The 22,051-nt window shown below is 34.5% G+C and overlaps 1 protein-coding gene across 1 annotated transcript; it reads left to right on the plus strand.

The window, feature by feature from the left end:
- The first annotated feature begins 9,462 nt into the window (after positions 1-9,462).
- On the plus strand, positions 9,463-21,400 carry LOC134855937 (uncharacterized). Its single transcript, XM_063872320.1, has 7 exons — positions 9,463-9,649; positions 10,914-11,011; positions 13,335-13,430; positions 14,453-14,619; positions 15,052-15,227; positions 20,066-20,137; positions 21,195-21,400. Exons 1-7 carry the CDS (start codon positions 9,600-9,602, stop codon positions 21,277-21,279), a joined length of 744 nt encoding a protein of 247 aa, XP_063728390.1. The 5' UTR covers positions 9,463-9,599; the 3' UTR covers positions 21,280-21,400.
- The last annotated feature ends 651 nt before the right edge of the window (positions 21,401-22,051 follow it).

Consider the following 22,051-nt stretch of genomic DNA (forward strand, 5'->3'; position numbering starts at 1 on the left):
TCTCATGCATATACAACACTCTACGAACATTCGATAGCCAAATTCGGATTACCCGAAATACAAGTCACAGACAACGGCACTGAATTCAATAATAACGAAATTACCACACTATGTCACTTATACCAAATCAAACTTAAGCCACGTAGATCTCATGCACCTTGCACAAACAGATTAGTCGAAGGTATGAACCGTTGAACCGTTCATTACACGAAGATACACGCGCTGATAGCAATAACCTATGTGAGTTACAACTGAGGTTCGCTTGGTGCATGACTGGCCTGACACGCGGGGAATAAGACGTTGAGATGAAAATTATCAAATAATAACAAAAAAATTGTTACAAAGACAAAATATAAATAATCAAATTAATTCACGCTTTACACCAGCAACACATTTAAAAATAAGAACGTTTGTTTTAATTCCAAACTTCACTACACAAAAAGGACTTTCCAAAACACTACAACCACTCGAAAAGGACCATATCAAATAATTGATAAACCTACTGATGTAACATACAAATTTACTGACTCAAGTAAAAAAGAAATTGTTCAACATCGCAACAATCTCTTACCTTATTACCCAAAAGAATATGCACTTCAAAGAATATGCACTTCACTCAACTATATTCCTTCACAGGTTTAAAAATCATTCAAAATATATCAGATATTGAACCAAATCAAAACAGTGACAAAAAACACTGAAACCAATTCAACAAAACGAAACAATTCACCAAATATCTCCTAAAATAGAAACAAAAAGATCTCAAAAAGAAAGAAAAAATAGGAAAATGACAGAAAAGATTCTACCACAGGATCGAAAATAAAAGTCTGAACATAGAGAATTATCACGATTTAGAAGTCAGCCACGAAAAAATATAAAAACATTCATCCCACAATCTAAAATATTAAAGAAAGTCGAGTTTCAAAAACAACTTTAATTTTAATCAACATCTCCAAATTATTTTTAATCAATTTTATCTTTCACATTTTCGTAATAACATGCTGAAGACACACCTTAACACTTCTAGTTTAAAATCAGCCATCAGAAATCACTCTCTTTCATCACCTTATTGACACCAACACAACGTTATTAGGCGATAGATATTAATCTCCATTCATAGCTTTAACTATAACTTTAGGACCTCCAGGTCAAAAATAAGCAACCTGCTGAAGATTGACAACTAAATTAAACACTGTTTCAATATTACAATCCTCCTTTATCAAGTAATACAAAAATGAACAAATTTTTCCAACCCAGACCTCAAACACCCTCCAAACAGAAATAGCAAGTTAGCCTAAAAAAACAAAAGACACATGATCAATTAGCCTAAATTACAATTATTTCCTGGATACCCCTAAATATTCACAAAATAAAAAAAACCAAGATGACCTCCCGAGCACCATGAAATAATCCCTCAACAATATTTGACAAAAACCAACCCACTTGTCAAAAAATCAATAAATGATGTTAACACACTTGATTTTACCCCCAAAGACTTCAAAAAAGATTCCGCGAGAGTCAATAATTTCAAACACATACTTTCAAACCTTTTCATAAAACTTTTTAATTGCCTTAAATTTTTTATAATATTTCTAACTGATGCTTTTGAAACTTTGATAAAACTTTTAATATTTTTTGCAACCTTTTTTTAGTTTTCTATTCCTATTCAAAATATATTTTCAACTTTCCAAAATCCTTGATAACCTGCACAGGTACGATAAGATCAACTCTATTTAAATGTTTCAAACCATCTTTAGTAGAACTGATATGTTTCTACTAATCAAAGTTTTTCTCACATTTTTAACATCCCGAATATTGACAATGTTCAAATGTATAAAAAAGGCAGTCATCACATTCGCTTTAGCAACCATCCTTTTAATTCTTTTCATTGAAGAATACTATAGTAAACATAATTTTTTTTAAAAACTTGAAAACTCATACAGTTTTTCGAAATTGCTAATCGACCACCACCACCCCAGTCCCCACCAACAACCTCCCAAGAAAACCCAATAACACCAACAACTGCCCAAAACCCCCAAACATCAACTCGCTTTTCTTTTTAAGACAACCCATACACAATTGAAGAAAGACACGCGCAATTATCTGAACCATTAGAACCAGTCGTTCGCCACTCACCTTTGAGCGAACCACAAAACGAGCCAACATATACCATAAACCCCCCTCTCCAACAAGATCTTAATAGAGTAAGGCATAGAGTTCATTTTAGTATAGCTCAATCACCGACATCAACTCCCTCAGACTTTTCTAGTAGTCCATTACCAGATACTCCCCCAATTGCTTCACAACAAAGCAATTCAAATTTTTCATCAGAATATTTCGGTTCAACTCCCATATCAGAACAAATTCGAGAAAAACCTTTTAATCTCCCAGCATCCACTGAACACCTACCATATTGGACAACACACTCATACACTCAAAGTGAACCGAATATAGTAAACGAAACAATAAATATTTCATCTGATACAACATTATCAACCTTGCCAGAAACACTTTTCCTTCCATCAACACCTTCAATCAGTCAAATATCACCAACAGTTTTTCCCTAAACTTTCCATCAACACCTTCAATCAGTCAAATATTACCAACAGTTTTTCCCCTAAACTTTCCTACAAATTATCAACCTTGCCAGAAACACTTTTCCTTCCATCAACAACTTCAATCAGTCAAATATCACCAACAGTTTTTTTATCCTAAACTTTCCATCAACACCTTCAATCAGTCAAATATCACCAACAGTTTTTCCCCTAAACTTTCCTACAAACGATTAGAATGGAACACATTCGTAGCGCCTCCGCCATTATTTTGTCAACGTCAAGAAAGTAGTAGACTCCACAACTGGGCACTAAACAAACTCTAATATAGACAAGATATCCACAAAGACATTCAGGAACATAACATCCAAATACTTCAACAAAATAGTCTCACACTAAAATTCGAAATTACAGTAAGACTAAATAACATTGTTCAACACCCTTTTCCGTTAGCCCCGCCAAATATAACAGCCCAATAATTTCCTCTCCCATTTATAACAACTGACATATTATATAAATACGATAGATATACCAAAAAGACAATTGGATATATAACTTTTTAGAACCCATATTCAGGATTATCATACACATGTATATTTTAAAAATCTTCACATTTTAACACTTTTTTTCTAATTTTTTCCGATCAAAGTCAAATCGCATCCCCTCGCACAGGAGCTCAGGATTTGTTAGTAATACACTACGATTGTGAAGAAAACGAACAAAAAACATTACACAAATATGCTATCAATCAAGTAACACAATTTGAACCCGAACCACAAGCTATAGAAACCACGAACATCTTAGCTATATTATATTCAAAAGGCCGAGCAGTAACACTTATAGGTTATAAATTCACAGCGACATTTTCCGAAAAGAAAGTACATTGTTCACAAGTCTCAAATGGAAATAAAAATCGACTTGATCAAGAATCTTTCTATCAAAGCAACATAGAAAGACACTTACATCTACAATCCGAAGACTGTAAAAGTGAACTACTCAGATTAATTTTAACATCAAATAAAAACTCAAACAGGAAATTAGTAAACTTTCAAGTTTCCCAGGACTCTGCCAACCAAGCAGAACTTGAAAGATACCAAGGACATATAAGACTAGACGAAAATTACTCATACAATTGCGCACACGGAAGTTTAACTTATGATCTTGACGATAAATATTGGATACCACACATTGGAAAAAAATCCTTCAAACAGCAAAGCAGACACAAAAAATAGAGGATACCAAGAAATATTGTTTTTCGATTGGAAAATACAACTTGATAAAGTTCATCTCACACGAAATTTAAAAGATGACAATATAATCTACCAAGGAATTAGACTACCTTGCAAAACTGATCAAGGTTAATATGATCCTACTACTAGGACACAAGCAATAATTGCCTGGTTTCCCGAAGACACTACTTGTACCACATTTCAAGTAGCAAAAATACACGCTAGAATGATAAAAATCCATCAAAACTTTTTTAACGAATCAAAACCGTTTGAAGATGTAAACCCAAATCAAGTAAGACAAGGAAATCAAGAATTTAGAAACATCCACAATATAGAAAATCATATTAACACGTTTTCAAATCTATCAAGAAAAAGAACTAGCATGTAAATATAGAAATCCACTCTACAAAACACAATAATCCGAAATTCGTGTCGAATACGAACAAGATTTCGATATGAATACTGGAAAAATAATAAAAGACCCCCACGCAACACATCATCCTCCAAATGAAGGAACCTCATACATACCAGTAAACCTTCTAAGAAAGTATGTGGATCAGAAAACAGCCCTAATGTTGTACAATTAAACCCCGACGAAGACAAATACTACTTACTCACACCATATCCCACATTAATGCAACCATTAAAGAACATTTCACCCGAAAGTATTAGAGCTATTGCCCGCAATCCAAATATCGATCTACAATCGATATGTATATACTCTCAATCAGATATACAACATCACATTCGTACACAACAATTTCAAGAAATACTTACAAAAATGGACACAATACAACGACAAACAATAGATCAAAATTTACGCAAACTTGCAGAAACCGCTGGCTTTTCAGACATTTACACACAAGAATACAGCGGATATTTTAAAAATATAAAGGACAGCATATCTTTAATTGGTGAAAAAATTAGACCACAAGATATCTCACCGATAAATATTTTTAGCATCGTAGCATTGAAAAACGAAATTCTTGCATTTCTAGGATGGCCCTATTACATTTTAGAAAGATTGACTATATTATACGCAAATTTCAATTTAATCGGATTTCTTTTTTCACTATTAAAAGGAATCTATAACACATGCGCAATACATACACAACTAAACTGACAATCAAGCGCAGCACGCATACTATTTGCAGGATTTTTTGGAACTTTTTCTGCATCAATAAACAAAATACTTTTAGATGCACAAATTAATGAATATAATACAAAACTATCAACAAAACTAAACACATTACAAGTCACAAAACAATACAAACGTATCACCAACAGCACCAAAATTACCAAATTTACATCATAACCATCCATTATCCTTAAAATCACAAAATTTTAGAATTCTAGCACTCACAAACCCTGCAAATTCAAGACCTAACTATATGCAAAGCCCCCTTCACCACATAGTAACACAACACTCCCAAAATGACGATACATACGGAAAAAAAATCGAACAGCCCCATACCATCATTTTTCAATCTCAAAATAATCGTTTTTTTAGCCCACGATGAGCCGACAAATTGGATCCCTCCGCCGTTCAAATTCCCACCAAGTCAATCTCCAAAATCCAATCCCCATCATCCCACATTTTGCTTTCCCGCCACCTGATTTGTCTTTCATTAACACATCATCCGGCATACATTCTGATGCTAACTCAGATATTACAGTTTTTCATACAATTTCCCAATTTGAACAATCCGACTTAGAAACCCCTGATGAATTTGCAGATTCCGAACTTAGCCCCTCGAAGTTTTCTCAACCCAGCCCCTCAACCTTCTCAAAACCTCTCTTTCAACCCATCCACTTCCAAACCCAATGTGCATCCCCCTCTACCCCTTCTGACGTTTCCCAAGTAACTCCAAACTACTTCTACAACTGGACGTTCTCCAAACAATTCCCCTGATAATACCCAAATTTCTTATGAACTAAGCAATCTCATAGCGCTACAACAACAAAGACAACACCCTCACACCCTAACTATTCATCGATTATCTTCAACAATAACGTCATCAAACCCACCAACCCCTTCACCTTTTTTAGACTACACCCCATCTTTAGCTCAATCATCCACATCAACGCAATCATCATCCAGTACTAACAGTGCATATAGAAATTTTAAACGAAAAATCCCTAATCACCCGTTTCCATCCAAACCCGGAACCGCCCGAGAATACATTAATCAACCATCTCATACCAATACTACTAAATTCCTCCAAGAAACCTTACCCATTTTTCCTCAGTATAAACATAACCAATCCGACCCTAACCCTGAACCACACAATTTTTTAGACAAACATGTATTAATCCCTACATTCCATTGGACATCTTATTATAATTTTTGAAATCCCCTTGCTTTACCACTCCTTAACACAGCACAAGACACTGAAAGAAATAAAACTGAACTATTTAAACTAACTACAGCACTAACCCCTCGACAATTCAAGCACGTCGGATTCCAAAAACTCTTGAAAACATTCACCGTACCCCGAGCTAACGAGTATTCAATCAAATATTATGATCACAGTATCATCAGACTTAACCAAGATCAATTCCTTGACGGCGATCAATTCGCTAACCCACAATTAACTGATTTTTTTAAATTAAAACACCTTATTTATTCACAGTCAGCATGCTAGACAAAAAACACGATCACATCACTTCAGAAGCACTATCTGACATATAAGCTGACGAATCATTTTTTGAAAAGTTTGAAACCTTTTCACTAAACTTTCACTTCCTTACACCCAAAGAACGTGCACTGTTATGGCGACATCTTGTTAAAAACTAAACAGACACACGCCTACAATTATTATCAATTCATACAAAATCATTTTGACGTACACACACCATCACGACAACCTCATCACCGATTTCAATTCATTAACTCCAAATACACATCACCGTTTTTTCTAAATTTCACATATTGTATTAAAAATACTAACCTTCAAGGCATCCTACGTAATTATGACCCAATCACGCATATGTATATATTCTGTCCCCTCACCAAAACCGTCAACGTAGAAGAGTCTCGGCCACTCATTGTCCCGCATGAATACATTCAACCTATAGAAATACCTATTTTAAAATTTATCCACAACACTAAATACGATCACAAACTTTACAATCTAATCCAAACGAACCTTATGAAGTTTCCGTTGGCACTGAAGAACTAAAAACCATTAAGGCACTCCAATTGATATGGCCACTGCTTCAGACTAAAAATATCATTTGCACATTAGCAAAACTACTAACCACATCTGATGTCATTCACGATGTTTTTCCTCATGGCTTCTTTCCTGACGAATAAGGTAAATATGAATTGAATAAGTTAAAACTAACTAATTCGAAATAACACTAACCATTCTTTATGAAATGTTTTTTCTTTAGTCTTTAGATCACAATCACCTACAAACAAGAAAAACCAAATAAAAATACAAAACTCTTTTATAAACTATAAATTTTTCATAACAAACCCTACTAAATGATGCAGTAAAATTTCTTCTCCGTAGTAATAAATTAATCTATAAAGTATTTTCCCCGATGTAGTAAATGTAAATACGATGAAAATCAATTAATAATTTGAACCCCCGCAAAGCAGTAAGATTCAACATTCAAGTAGTAAGTTTATACAAGAATAGAGCAGTACTAACCTTGTATATCGCTTCTTTATATTCACTCGCACAAGAATTCTATCCAAACTCGCGCAGCTCGCCCATGACGAATTGTTTAAAATAATAAATTCAAATTTTAACTTTCGCTAACAACAACTCAAACAAGCGATAACAAGTTTCTAACTTTCTGTTAACCCGGTTGGAAAGAAATTATATAATAACCCAAACTAACCAACACAGCTTACCAAACACTATAAACCATAAACTAATGGAAAAGAAAACCTAAGGTACCCAAACCGGATTAAACCAGCTTAAGAACAGGACAATTTATTCTTTTGAAGACTATTGACAAGTGTAAAAAAGAAATAGTAAAACAGCAAAAAGTCGCAAGACAAACCCATACCAAACATTTTCATTTTTAAGAAAAGGACAAAATCAAAACAACAAAAGGAAAAAACCAGTAACAAACATAACCTAAAACGGTAACACAAAACAGGACCCCATAAAAAACCAGCATGCAATCATACCCTCACTCCTGGCCTAACCCACCAGAAGAGGACGTCCTGAGCATGCTCTATAGCCGGCCTCACCCACAGTGCTACATCCACGCTGTCTGACCCCTCCCTATTTTTGACAAAAGGTACTCAGGGGTGAGTAACTCTTAAAAATAACAGATATAAAATTTAAAACTTTTGCGATGACTACTAATAGAAATCATAACTAAAAAACCGAATTAACAAAAATTTTATATAGGTAAATTAAATGATGCAGTATATAGATCATACAAGACCACGAAGACGAGCATCACGAAACTAGACGATACCCTCGCACTCAATCTACAGAATGGCTAAACACAACCGATATGCCGCTCACAATCACAAACAAAAAAGGATTTGAAGTACGACTTGGCATCGCAGCAAAGGACTTCATTGAACCAGACCAATGACCACCTCGATATTCGAGTATACGTACAGATCCGAGTTATAAGGCATTGCCTCCAAACTTAATCTTTACGCCATTTCCAGACAAGGAGAAAACACAGTCAGTTCTCCGCCGAAGCAGAACGAACAATCATAGCAAACCATTTTGAAATCAGATTGATTTCGTTGGCGGTCACAGTCATTGTTGAATGACAACCCTCAAATTGACCATTCTAGCTTCCTGGAATTTCCTTCTCCAAGAACGGAATCAAAGAAATGATGCTCGCCAAATACCAACGATCATCATCCATCCTTCGTTACAGATAGAAGATCAAAGATTCAAAAACTCTGTAAACTCCGGATGGGTGGAACCAGATCTAAACTATAATTTTTTTATTGGTTATAAATTGAATATTTTATCTCTATAAAATATTTAATACTAACCAATCATACTGCATCAAACTAACAACCCACTTATTTGTAAGTGCTGCAGTTTCTTGTAATTTCAGCACCAGAGAGATTTGAATTTAACTTAGAACTTAGTTGCCTCTCCCAGAGACCGACTCGTAATAAACCAGTATACTCTAGATCTATTGAGACTAATTGAGACTAGTAGATATAAGAGTAAGATTAATATCGGTAGTAGACTAAAAAGTTGCACGAATCTATCCGGCCGAAAATAAGATAGCATGACGAGCAGACGGTGTACCCTATCTAAGTTTACTCCATGAGTTAGACCTAAGAACTCAACTCAATTGCTTTCTGCAAAACACACAATGAGCACTTTTTATGAACATATTGACAAATTTATTTTGATAGACAAAAAGCAGACGGTATAGCTGTTAACAACGCGGGGGTTACCACTTTTGATTTAAGCATCTGTCATTTTTATTTTCGACAGCCAGTGAACCGTCAACAAACGCTCAAAAGATTGTTAATTAATTAATTGCACAGGTATGGCGCTTTTCTGTAAACTCATCTTCAGCTGATTTTTGCCAGCTTGAGACCACGTATCACTCAATTTGAAACCACTGCATTTTTTCTAATTTTTTGATCTGACATCTGCCGTGCACAGCTGATAATTTCTTTCAAAACATTGCGACTTTTGAATGGCTCCGTTTTTGACAAAAAGTATTAGGCTTCCAGCTGCTGCTATATTTTGAGACCGTAAAATTAAAACATCAACTTTCTGAGAGCTTTCCAAACTGACCCATCGGTTAAAACTGAAATAAAATTGTATAAGTCTAAGTTTATTAAAAAATCAAACTACTCAACGTAATGCGACATTACAATTTTGTTGTCTTTTATGTTCTCACTTCAATTCGGAGGTAAGCTTTTGCTCTTCCCAGTTATACTTCTTGCATATCATAGTTACTTCAATTGACCTGAGTGATATAGGGAAATGTGAGAACCGAAAGGGAGGCAAAACATTTTTTTTCCTGTTGTTTGGGTACCCTAGAAAACCAAACGCTTCAATAGCTCAGTCTACACGTTTTTTTTTCACCACGCGGAACAAGTCGAAGTGTCATTTCTTAATTCAAAAAACTTTCTAAAGCAGTTTTTGAAAATTTTTTAGAAAAAACTATGAAATGTGCCAGCGGCGATAAAAATTTGGCGAAAAGTGTTTTTTTTTTCGGGTATCAACGGAACACTTTCTTTATCAGCTAAAGCATGGATGGTTGGCTGCTCATCAACCAGAACCTCGTTGAATCGGTTTGAAACATTATGACTAGTGCAGTGGCGTGCGCAGAAGTTTTTTTATGGGGGGGGGGGCTGTTTTTCGAAAAACATTGAAAATTTTTCCAAGCTTTTTTTAGTTGGAATAATTTCTTTTTCTGAGCTCTCCGAAAATACTATTGGGACCCTATTTTGTCATAATAGGGTCCCAAAAAAATTTTCGTCGCAGGAAAATTAAAAAAAAAACAGGTTAAAAAAGGCGTTTTTAGGCACTTTCTGGAAAACGGTGACCAAAAAATTGCGTTTTTTTGGCGCGCGCTCTCCCATCAAAATTGTTCAAAATGGCGCCCCTGGCGCCTTTAGTACCAAACGCTTCCTTACGCTTCCTTCCTTCTCAGGGATTTTGCCCCCTGCCGAGCCAAAGGTCCCCCCCCCCCCCGCTTTGTACTATTTTGAGATATTCATTTTCAAAATTTTTTCTACAAACTTGTGAAGGGGGGAGCGCGCCAAAAAAATGCCATTTTTGGTCAACATTTTCCAAAAACTGCCTAAAAACGCCTTTTTGTCTTTTTTCAAAATTTTGATTGCGGCACAGAAAATTTGGCCAAAATTTCGGAAATCAATTTTTAAAAATCCGCACCCCCCTCGAGAAAATCCTAGTTCCGCTCCTGTAAGCAACGATTCGTAACAGGCTACAATTCGTAACAGGCGATAATTCATAACTATAATATTGAATCTAAAAAATCATGCGTGTAAAAAAGTTCAACTGACAAAAAAACTTAACGTGGAATGTGATGAAATAAAACTAACGAGTTATCCCAAAGCAAACAGCATATTTTGCCATTGTTGATGCGAAAATATCACTAAAAAACTTTGAAGAACAAAAATGAACCAATATCAATCTGATACATTTAGGCCAATCCTTGGAGATTTCCAAAGTTCCGTTTTGGCTAAACATAACCTACATCGTGGAAACGCTGGGTTGACTTTGATGCAGTGGAATGCGAGCTTAGGTAAGACACTTTTTTCTATATTTTGCGGAAAATGTGGAGCATGTTTCAAGTGAATTATGATTTGATAGATCTGAACAAAATTTTCAAGGAACTTTTTTTAAAAAAAACTTCACTGGGGAAGGACATTTTGTTTTGGCTTCTCTCACAAATCAATTATTAACAGTTTTTATACTAATTAAAACTCTTGCTCAAATTTTGTATATAGAAGTAATTTTGCTTTTTGATGAATTATCTGCACCAAAGTCGTTATCACAAAGACTTGTCACGCAAAGCGGAATGCAGAGTGGAAATTTTTAATGAATTTTGGTTTCAAACTGCTATCAATTAAATTTTGAAGAATGCCTCGGTGTCCAAAAAAGAGTTTGAAGATGATCTCTTTCTGAAAACGTTTACGTGGAATAGTACTTTTATCTGAGGATGATATTGACTGATAACAAGAAGAGTCTAAGTTCACATAAAATTTACATTCATTGTACTGTCATTATTTGAAAAACTGTTATAATCAGATTTTTCATCTAACCTGAATTCCTTATTATCTCTCCCTTCCTTCCACAAAAAAGCAGCAGAAAATTTTTTATGTGAATGAATTTGACTCCATGTGATTGAATGAAATTTTGATAAATGAATTTGACTCCATATTAGCCCGCACCGAGCACCCATGGACTCTAGTCGATTATAATGGATTCTCGAGACAAAAACAATCCATTATAATCCATTACAGATGTACAATTTAGACAATGAAATCGGTTATATTGCCATTATAATCGAATATTTTTGATCAAAAAAAGTCCATTATAATCCATTATAGTCGATTACAATCCAATATTTTTGGCACTGAAATCGATTACTTTTACCAAGATAATCCATTATAATTGATAATTTTTGCAATAGAAATCAACTATAATCGATTATAATACATTTTTTTTGAACTAAATTCGATTATTTTTGCAGAATTTTTGCAAATTTTGCAGGAAGCTTGGGCTCTTTTCCAGCTTCCCACTCCCTCATAAAGGTACAAAATGAAACGTTGTAAAAATTTGCATGTAGGAAACGTTGTAAAAGTTTGTTCCTTTACTAAATGCCATGTCTCAACGTCACCCCTCAAGTATTTTTTAACTCCCCCGATTAAAGAGGGGGTTAAACTGGGTGGGGGTGCCGCAATCATAAACCCCCTCCCCCAAAGTCAGCTGGGGGAGGTTCAAAGTAAACTGTTAACTGGGGGGGGGGGGTAAAGTATACGGGTTGAAGGGGGTGTTAAATTAAACTGGTGGGGGGACGGGGGGCGGATTGGTGACGGGGGGGGGGGGGGTGGTGACGGGGAGGGGGGAAATAAACGGGGGGCTCTGCCATTAAATAATTCCACCTCCCCCCTAGCACCGTTCAAACCATAATTTATAAAGTATACGGGGGGTAAAGTATACGGGGGGTAAAGTAAACGGGAGGAATGGGGGTGCTAAAGTAAACTTGTGCGGCGAAGGGGGGGGGGGGAGTACACTGGGGGAGGCAATGTAAACGGGGGGTTCTGCCATTAAATAATTCCACCTTCCCCTAGCACCGTTCAAACCTTAATTTATAAACATATAAATTTTAATGTCAGACAAAAAAATAAATTTTTAAGCGCTCTACCCTCTAAATTAGTATATTTTAGCGCCAAAACGCCTTTAGATAAGTTTCGGGGTCCGTCATCAAAAATGGATATCTCAAATTACTACAATGGGGGGATCTCTTGGGTCGGCTGGTGGTCGAATCCCTGAGAAGATGAGAAAGGCGTCCGCATCCGCCCCTGCTCCTATCCTAGTTTGCTCCCTCCCTTAGTTTATCCCCTCATTCTACGTCTACTGAACGTGGATAGGGGAAAAGCTAAAATTCAGGGGGAGGTGGAAAACTTGGAGGAATTGGAAGTAAAGGTACTGATGTGGTCTGTGGAACGTATTTGAGGTTGTACCTTTGTACTTATGCAAAATTTCAACAAAAAATTATTCTAGTTCTGAAAAAATTATTATGATTGATAATAAGGGGTTCTATTTTTCAAAATTAATTGATTAGAGGGTTTAATTTGCCAATATTAGTTTCTTTATGTGCCAAAAATAATAACTTATATTAGTTATAGATTTTAATGGAATTTTTTAAATATTAGGTTCTAATGGCAGTACAATAATTTTTGTTGTCTAAATTTGCAATATCTGTAATAGATTAAAATGGATTCATTTGTTTCAGAAATCCATTAACATTGCTTCTATATGCCATAGGCGTTCGGTGCGGGTAGATTTAACAGTAATAAAACTTATTCACTTTAATTGACGGTAATTTATCTATGTTTCAGCTGCAAAAGCCCAAGAACACACTGACAGCTTAACGCAACCTGCAGATAGCTGTACATTTGCTCATTCGACATCCGCCTTCCGAGATATGGGACAAGGTAAAATGAATCACTATTTTTTTTGCAGTAGCGAATTATGAAAGGAGGAGCTTTGTTGCTGTAGTTGGAAAAAATGCACGTTATCCCAATGCAATTTGTTTGTATCAGAGAAAGCTCATAGGAGATTAATTGTAGTATCGTATTGAAATCTTTTTGGTGATGACTCGGGTTTCAAAAAAAATCAGAAAATGTATTTTTCATGTTTCCAAACTTTTTCCCCGACTTGATATTTTGGGTTGAACAAAAAAATATGCAAAGAAACGAAATTCAGCTTGTCTTTTGTTGCGTATTTTTCTTTCACGAAAGGGAAAAAATTAGATGTCGATTTCAATGTTTTGAATGCATTCTCAAATCCCTATAAATTCACCGCGGTTCTTGTGCGTTTCCATTTTGAAGTTCTTACGTGATTTAAGTTTCAAAGCGTTCCTTAAATGTCCTGAAAAAAATTTTTTTTTTTGCTGGTTTATGAAGTGATTGAAAAAAAAATGGATGACATCCCTTCACGCCGACCCAGAAACAATTAAAATCAAATTTTTGAAAAGTTTGTTGTTTGGTTTGCGTTTGTTAAGTGTGTATCGTTTTCAGGGGCTCCAATTACTTTGGTCTGAAATTATTACGTTCTATCTATATTGCAGTACAAATAAATGACTCTCTCCATGAGTTCCCCTTTAAAAAGATGTGTTAACAGCAGCAATTTTTGCTGAATTTCTGGAGTTCGGAACAAAATGTAGCTTAAGAAAAAATTATTCTAGAATGATTCATAAGACCAGTAAACAAGCAGATGGTGTGTTAAAGGTGTCACCCTGATACGAACCGTCTTGTGATTGAACTAATCACAATAAATGACTGATGACTATTTTAGGCCAATTTCAAACTTTATGATAAAAGTAATTGCGGTTTTTGATCATTTTTTGCCTTCAAAATTTAGCTTTTTTTCATTCGAAATCAAATTCAAACCTTCTCAATAAATTTTGTTTCTATTGAAATATTGTCAAATAAATTTTATTGAAGCTGTATTATAGGTGAAAATATCTGGATGACCGGTGCAAATGGCAGGACAGAAGATCAGCTGGGCACGGGGTCCTCGTCTGCCTGGTACGGTGAAATTGACATCTATAAGTACCCGGACGACCCTACTTTAAAGTGGGACCACTGTGTTGACTGGACAAAAGTGGGACACTTCACTCAGGTGAAGACTTCAAAAAAGTGGACTTTGTGGAAAAAGTAGCTTCACGATGGTTTCAATAGCCCCTGCTTATCAGTGCTTTGTAACACATATTTAATTATTTTTTGTCTTTTTCAACAACAGGGCGTCGGGGGATCCAGAATTTTATCATGAGGACACTGATTTTGAAAAGCTTTGTAGATATTTTTTAGACAGACTAAGTTATCTTTCCGAGGTCACCCAGAACAATAAAAATGCCCTGTGCTGCAAATTTGGAATTTTTTGAAACGCTCTCAAAATTCATGTACATAGGCATCGAGGGCGCTTTTATAAAAACTTTAGGGTTTCGGGGAAAAATGTATGTCATAAGAGAAATGGGTGATAAAAGGATTAGTTATTAGTTATGAATGATATATCTTAAACAAAAATAATTTACACTGAACAATCCAATTTAAGATGATGTGGTCGACTACCACTGAAATTGGATGTGGTTTTGGAACTTGTACATTTAACGGAAACACTATTGTAACCTGCCACTATCTTCGTGCTGGAAACATACGAAATCAACCCATGTTTGCGGAGGAAAATTATAATCAGCTGATCGCTAGTGGAGAACAGTTGGCAAGATGCGGGTAGGTTTTTTCTTTTGAGTTCTTTATTGTCAAAACTTTGCGGCTGAAAACACATTTCACGAAATTTTGCTTCATTTAACCCGAATTTCTCCAAAAAAATTTAATTAGCTATTTGTTCCGGATTCCACAGAAGTAAACGGAATCCACAAGTTTTAAGAGGATTCCGCATATGTATGCGGATTTTGCAATTTTAAACGGATTCCGCAGACTCACTTGCACTTTGCGATTTCCGCTTATCATTTGCGGATTCCGCTTACAATTTCGGATTCAAAGAGAGCGCGATTTGGGTATGCAAATGTTTCAATTTCTGCTCGTTGATTTCACAAGAAATTTCGAATTCTTAAAACTTTTTTTGAGCGAATTTGAGCGAAACAGTGCTTTTTCATTTTGTTTTTGGGAACCAAAACAGCCAAGTAATCCATCAAAAAACAGCCAATGTTCTTGGAATCCAAAACAGCCTTGGAATCCATCAAAGTAAAGAGCAATATTACAAATTCAACGACAACTCTGATTGCAGCCTATTGCAGACAGTTCACAAAACACACAGATTGGTCTCGCAAGGAAGAGAAAACAATCTCTAGATGGACAAATCGAAATAGTTTTCTTATTAATTCATTTTGTGCTTTTGCTTGCAACTGTGACTCCAAAATTAAGTAAATGGTGGGCTAAAACATACGAAAGCCATATAAATTGTTTCTAACCATCCAAAATTCGTTATTGACGTTCACAAAATCCTAAAAAGTTAAAGATTTTGTCGAAATCAACGGAACTCGACGAAAGTTTGGAAAAAATTCTATTTTTTAAATATGATGTACATTTGATCGCAATGGAGATTCGATGAGCATGTAAAAGTTCTCAAGAATAATTTGGGTCAACTGAGAAAACTTAGAAATCTAAAGAACAATTGAGAGCAGAGAAAAGTTGCGAGCAACCAAAAGTTCGGTCTTAAATTATACGGAACAGCAAGAAAAACATAGATAAGTAAATTGGAAAAAAATTGTCGTGGATTAGTTTGGGTAAATTTCATTGGGAAAAATTTTTCTTGAGAAAAGTCATTGTCGTTCAACGTAAATTATATTCAATACAGAACTTGCATCGATTGAACTTTCGAAAGTTTCAAGGAAATGAATACATGGTAATAAAAGAGGAAACTCAAGAAAATTTTCTGAACAACGATATGAATAGACTCGCCTGTAGTAGTACTTCTTCAGAAAACAACTAAATATGAGGCAAGACTCTCCGACAAATGATCACCATTCAAGTTTTTCAATTGGAACTATCGATAAAAAATTCAATTTTTATCCTAAAATTATATTAGACTTTTTCAAATAATCTTCAGATAGGCAGTTTGAACAATTTTCAACCTAGTTTTGTTGACATTTTTTTCGAGTTTGGATTTTTTTTCTGATAATTTTTATAAAATCACTTGGTTTATTAGGCTAATTGGAGTGTTTTTTCCCGAGGCTTCAACAAATGTTACTTTTAGAAAAAAAAGTACCAAAAAAATTTTTTAATATAAGAATAATAAGTTTCTGAACTCAATATTGCGCGTTTATTTAATTTATTTCGATTGAAAGTATGAGTTTTAAATTGAGTTTCATGTTGTTCTAATAGATTTTAACTTACGTTGATCATAACTATATTCTTGTTTCTCTTATAATCTCACGTCTCTTTTTGCTGGCCGTTGTTTGAGCCGTGATACATGAAAATGTTGTCCACTTGTTGTTCGCGTTAAGAAGCTTGGCGGAAGAATAATACAGTTCCTAAAGTTCTCAAGTTAGGTCGTTATCACTCAATTGAGTTTTGTTTTTGTTGTCGAAAAAGAGAATATGTCCTTGGCAATTATGTTGGAGAAGAATTTTTTTAAAATAATTCAATTACAAAGTTTCATTTACTTAGGTCGATTACTAAAAACACTTTTGTTTAAATATCGTGCCACATGCAAACTTGGAAAAACTCTCGAATTTTTAGAGAATCATCTCAACAACAAAACTGTTCCTGAGTAGAATTAGCACCCTCGTTGCGGTAATTTAAAAATGGACCACTTGGGAGCTAGCTTCCGTAGGGCAGTCATTCGAATTTCGATCTGCAATTTCAGTACTCGGTTTGTTGAATCAGCTGCTGCTTCATGTATAAAAAACTTCTTAATCATTCACAGATGTTTTTTGCAGCCTTTCTGAGGAAAACTGTGCAGCTGAAATTCTGTTAAGTAGAATGAGTGATTATATTTCTATAAAGCTCAATCCAGTGTCAAAAATTCAGTGCGTCAGTGTGTCAAAAGTTTGAGGGATCGCGGGTTATCAATTCAAAAAGACTAGGCACTATGGAAATTGAAAAACTGGGTAAACAACTGAGTTAGTTTAGACAGAAACTAAACTAAAGAAACAATTTCGTAAATCGTGTTTGTTTGCATAAGAGTCCATAAAAATGGTAACCAAGGAAATCAATCGAAATGTAACATGGAAAGTAAAACTACGAGAGACTAATATCTTTGTTTTACGGAAACTATTTTCAACTGCTAAAAAAACCGGCATTTTGTTGAATTTTTATCAGAACTAACTGACAGAGACGAAAAATCCAAAATATCCGAAGCTTCTACAACATAAACAAAAATTCAATTTACTTTGCAGAAGTTGGGTCACAGCTGAGCAAACAGTTCAACCACAAGCGAAGATAGCTCTCAATCAAATTTTTTCCTTAAAAAAACTAGAGAGAAATCTGCATCAAATATCTTAAGCTACTGTTTTTGTTCTAAAAATGTTGCACAAATTTTTGTGATTTCTTTTTTCATTTCGGATAGAACTGAAAATTGCCTTGGGATTAGCAATAACAAATAAATTCATCTATTACTTCATGCACTGCATTTTCCTCAGTTTTTTCAAGTTTGCTGAAGTAAATGCAGTCCACAATGATGGAGATCTCTCACAATCGGTAAATCTTACTCTCGTTTCATTACTTATTACTTTCATTAAAATTTTTGAGCGTTGGCTCTATAATTGCACAATTTATTAGATGAGGAAAATCAAATCTCCTCAAGCCAAATCAGTTTGGTTTGCTACAAAACTTGGAAACTCTTGATACAGTTAGCTAGCTCAACGAATTTAGCAAAATCTGTGAAGGCAGTTTGCAAAAAAAGATTGTACTTTTTTGGACTTTAAACGGCAAAGAGTCTGGTCAATTTACATTTCTGGAGCCGCTTCTGAAAATAACGATAAAATTTAGAGTCCAACAAAGCTCTAGCTGTGGTGCCCTACTCTTCACCATTTACACTAATCGATTCATGATGATTTTTTGCGATTATCATCATGCTGTTTATCTTAAGATAACGATACAGTTATGATAAACAAAAAAGAAAATGACACGTTCAGCGCTGAGCTAAGGAAAGTAACCAATTGAAAACAAATTATTGCAAAACACTGAAAAGCCAAAAATGATTACATTCACAAAATCCGAAAAATATGAAGATTTTGTCGAAATCAAAGGAACTCGACGAAAGTATGGAAAAAGTTCCATTTTTTAAACAGGATGTACATTTGATCGCAATGGAGATTCGATGAGCATGTAAAAGTTCTCAAGAATAATTTGGGTCAACTGAGAAAACTTAGAAATCTAAAGATTAATTGAGAGCATAGAAAAGTTGCAAACAACCAAAATGTCAGTTTGGTCTTAATTTATACGGAACAGTAAGAAAGACTTAGTTAAGTAAATTGGAAAAAAACTGTCGTGGTTTAGTTCAGATAAAGTTTCGTTGGGAAAAATTTTCCTTGAGAAAAGTCATTATCGTTCGACGTAATTTATATTCAATACAGAACTTGCATTGATTAAAGCTTCGAAAGTTTCAAGGAAATGAATACATGGTAATAAAAGAGAAAACTCAAAGAAAGATTTTCTGAACAACGATATGGATAGACTCGCTTATAGTAGAGTTTCTTCAGAAAACAACTAAATATGAGGCAAGACTCTCCGACAAATGATCACCAATCAAGTTTTCCTATTGGAACTATCGATAAAAAATTCAATTTTCTTCCTAAAATTACATTAGACTTTTTCAAATAATCTTGCGATAGGCAGTTTGAACAATTTTCAACATAGTTTCGTTGACATTTTTTTCTTGAGTTGTTCGGATTTCTTTTCTGATAATCTTTATAAAATCACTTGGTTTATTAGGCTAATGGGAGTGTTTTTTTTCCCGAGGCTGGAGCCAATGTTGTTTTTAGAAAAAAAAGTACCAAAAAATTTTTTTAATATAAGAATCATCAGTTTCTGAACTCAATGTTGCGCGTTTTCACAACTTATTTCGATTGAAAGTATGATTTTTAAATTAAATTTATGTTGTTCTAATAGATTTCATTGTGAGAGTGACAAATATTCCATTTCTCAAAAATAAATTTTGATGCGTACAAATGTAAAAATAATTTGCCTTGCCCACAATGATCAATGATGAAAGCCGAATTTCTGCAAACGGCTGAGCCTGCAGTTAGGAATTTTCAAATAACAACTTCCTATAGGTAGAGCAATTTTTTGCAAAGCTAATCACGGCTAGTGCAGAAGCCTCTGAGAAGTATGACGACTGAACGAGATTTTACCGTCTTACCACTAAATTGACGTGCAAAAAATTTGAAATTCTCATTTCGATCTTCTAAATGGCAGTTCGAAAAGTAAAAAAATTTGCGCCATGAAGATAAGGCGGATCGCGATTGTACCTAGATGTAGAAAATTCAAAACAAAAGCATAAAATTACGCTTTTCAGGAGGGTATGATGTACAAAAAGATTTTAAAAGCTCAATTTCTTTTTTAACCTTTACTTTTGAGATGTCTTTTGTATTTTCCATTTATAGTGACTCTGGTGCCGGACAAACAACGACTGCGCCGGATCACAACCAAACTAAAGAAGACGATGACAAAACAGGGTAAAGTTTACTACCAATCTTCAAGAATGCTCTCAACTGCAGCCTCAAAAGACCCTGAAAAGAACTCCACTTAATTTTTCTTTTGTTCGTTTTACTCTTTTCATCCAAATTTAAGGCGACATCAATTTTCAAATTTGCTTTCCTGCTTGACTCCCAATGGTTTTTACAGACATTTTTACAAATATAAAAAACAAGGATAGCTGGTTACTTTGCAAGTAGTGCAGAATGTTCCGACAATAAACTTAAAACGTTTTTTGAAAAAAATTTCAAATTAGTGAAAAGATCTGAACAAAAAATTGGAGCTTAGCAATATTAAGCAAACTGAACAATATTTTTCTAGAAAGAAACTCATAAAACTATTTTTTTTCAGTTTAACTAAAATTAGGCAGAATTAAGCTATTGAAAACGGCTTAAATTGAGCCTAAAAAGCCTGCTTGCTCGCTTGGTTCACTCGAAACTAGACCAAAAATCGGAAACGAGTTTTTCTCGACACTGAGAAAAATTTTTTCTAAACTTTTTAATAGCGTTCGAATCACGCCTAAAGAGCTTCAGTACGATATATCATTCGACCCATTCCGATGATTATTTATGGTTCTTGGTTTTGCGTGCAAAACAAAAAAAAACAACACAGCCGAATACAAAGTTCCCACCCATTTTTTCAAATTGTCGGAACAAAAAATTCACAATGAGCTTGGAAACAGTTTGAACACGAAATTGTTTTAACATGAGAATGCTCTTTTTTTAAAGAAAACCTTTAACCTGATTATTTTTTTTTGAATTTGAATAGGAAACCTGGCCAAGACAACAGCGTGCAAAGGTTAAAAAACGCAACGTCAATTCAAAAAGCAAACACCGAGTAATAATCAAAACAGCACAGGGTCGTTAAAAACTTATAGTTTTTGCTTTAGTATTGAATCACTGCCTTTTCTGTTTGTAGTGCAGGGGTGACTTTAATGTGTTTAAAGCAGATAATTAGGGCTTTTGAACTATTCAGAGCTCGCAACCTAAGCAAAATTGAAAATTATCCACGATTGATATTTATGAATTTGTGTTTCAGTCTCTACGTGATCAGTGGTGTTGCGGGGGGCGTGGTGGTTGTGGTGTTTATTGCGGGGGGAGTGCTTATATGGATATGCATATGATGTGAAAGCTCACGCGTCGAAAACGCAAATTGATTTGTACTGAAAATTGTATGAAAAAGTTTATTTTTGTAAAATGTAAATTCTCAAACTGTAATAAAAAATTAATGATATTTTCACTTTTGTTCCAATCACACTTTCAGGTGCTTCATATCATGCTGATAAAGTATTTACCTGTTTATGACTATTTGTGAACCGGTATCTAATCACAAAATCGAATTATTTAAATTTAGCTCACTTGTCCTAAATAAGACAAAGCATATTTACTTTTGCACACTTATTGAAATTTTTTTTGACTAGTGCGTTAAAATGAAGAGTACATTCAAAATTACTAAAAACTGTGGGACCAGTTCAAACTAGTATTTATTATATACTGGATAGTTACCACTGTAAAATATTTAGAACTATATTTAATTAAGCGACATATTTTGAATAAAATGGAATATTTAGTATTATAATCATAAGACAACAAGACAACTCTGCCAACCCTCGAACTTAAAAATACGCCAATTTTTTTTAAGAAAACTTTCTTTGAAATTTATAAAACTAAAACAAAAAACAAAAATACAAACGATCATTAGAAATAAAGTTAATTATTGTTAGTTTGGTGACACTACCTTGCTTCTCGAAGATCATCCCTTCTTTGAATTTTTTCCTTAAGCATTCAAGAGAATTTAAAAACTAATTGAATCGAAACCAAGATCAGCAAGAACTTTCTTGGATCTTTAACCATTTTGAAAAAGTTGCAAATATTTCATCTTCAGGGACTCGCCTT

Source organism: Symsagittifera roscoffensis, chromosome 1, assembly GCF_963678635.1.
Source record: "Symsagittifera roscoffensis chromosome 1, txSymRosc1.1, whole genome shotgun sequence".
Classification (NCBI taxonomy): domain Eukaryota; kingdom Metazoa; phylum Xenacoelomorpha; order Acoela; family Convolutidae; genus Symsagittifera; species Symsagittifera roscoffensis.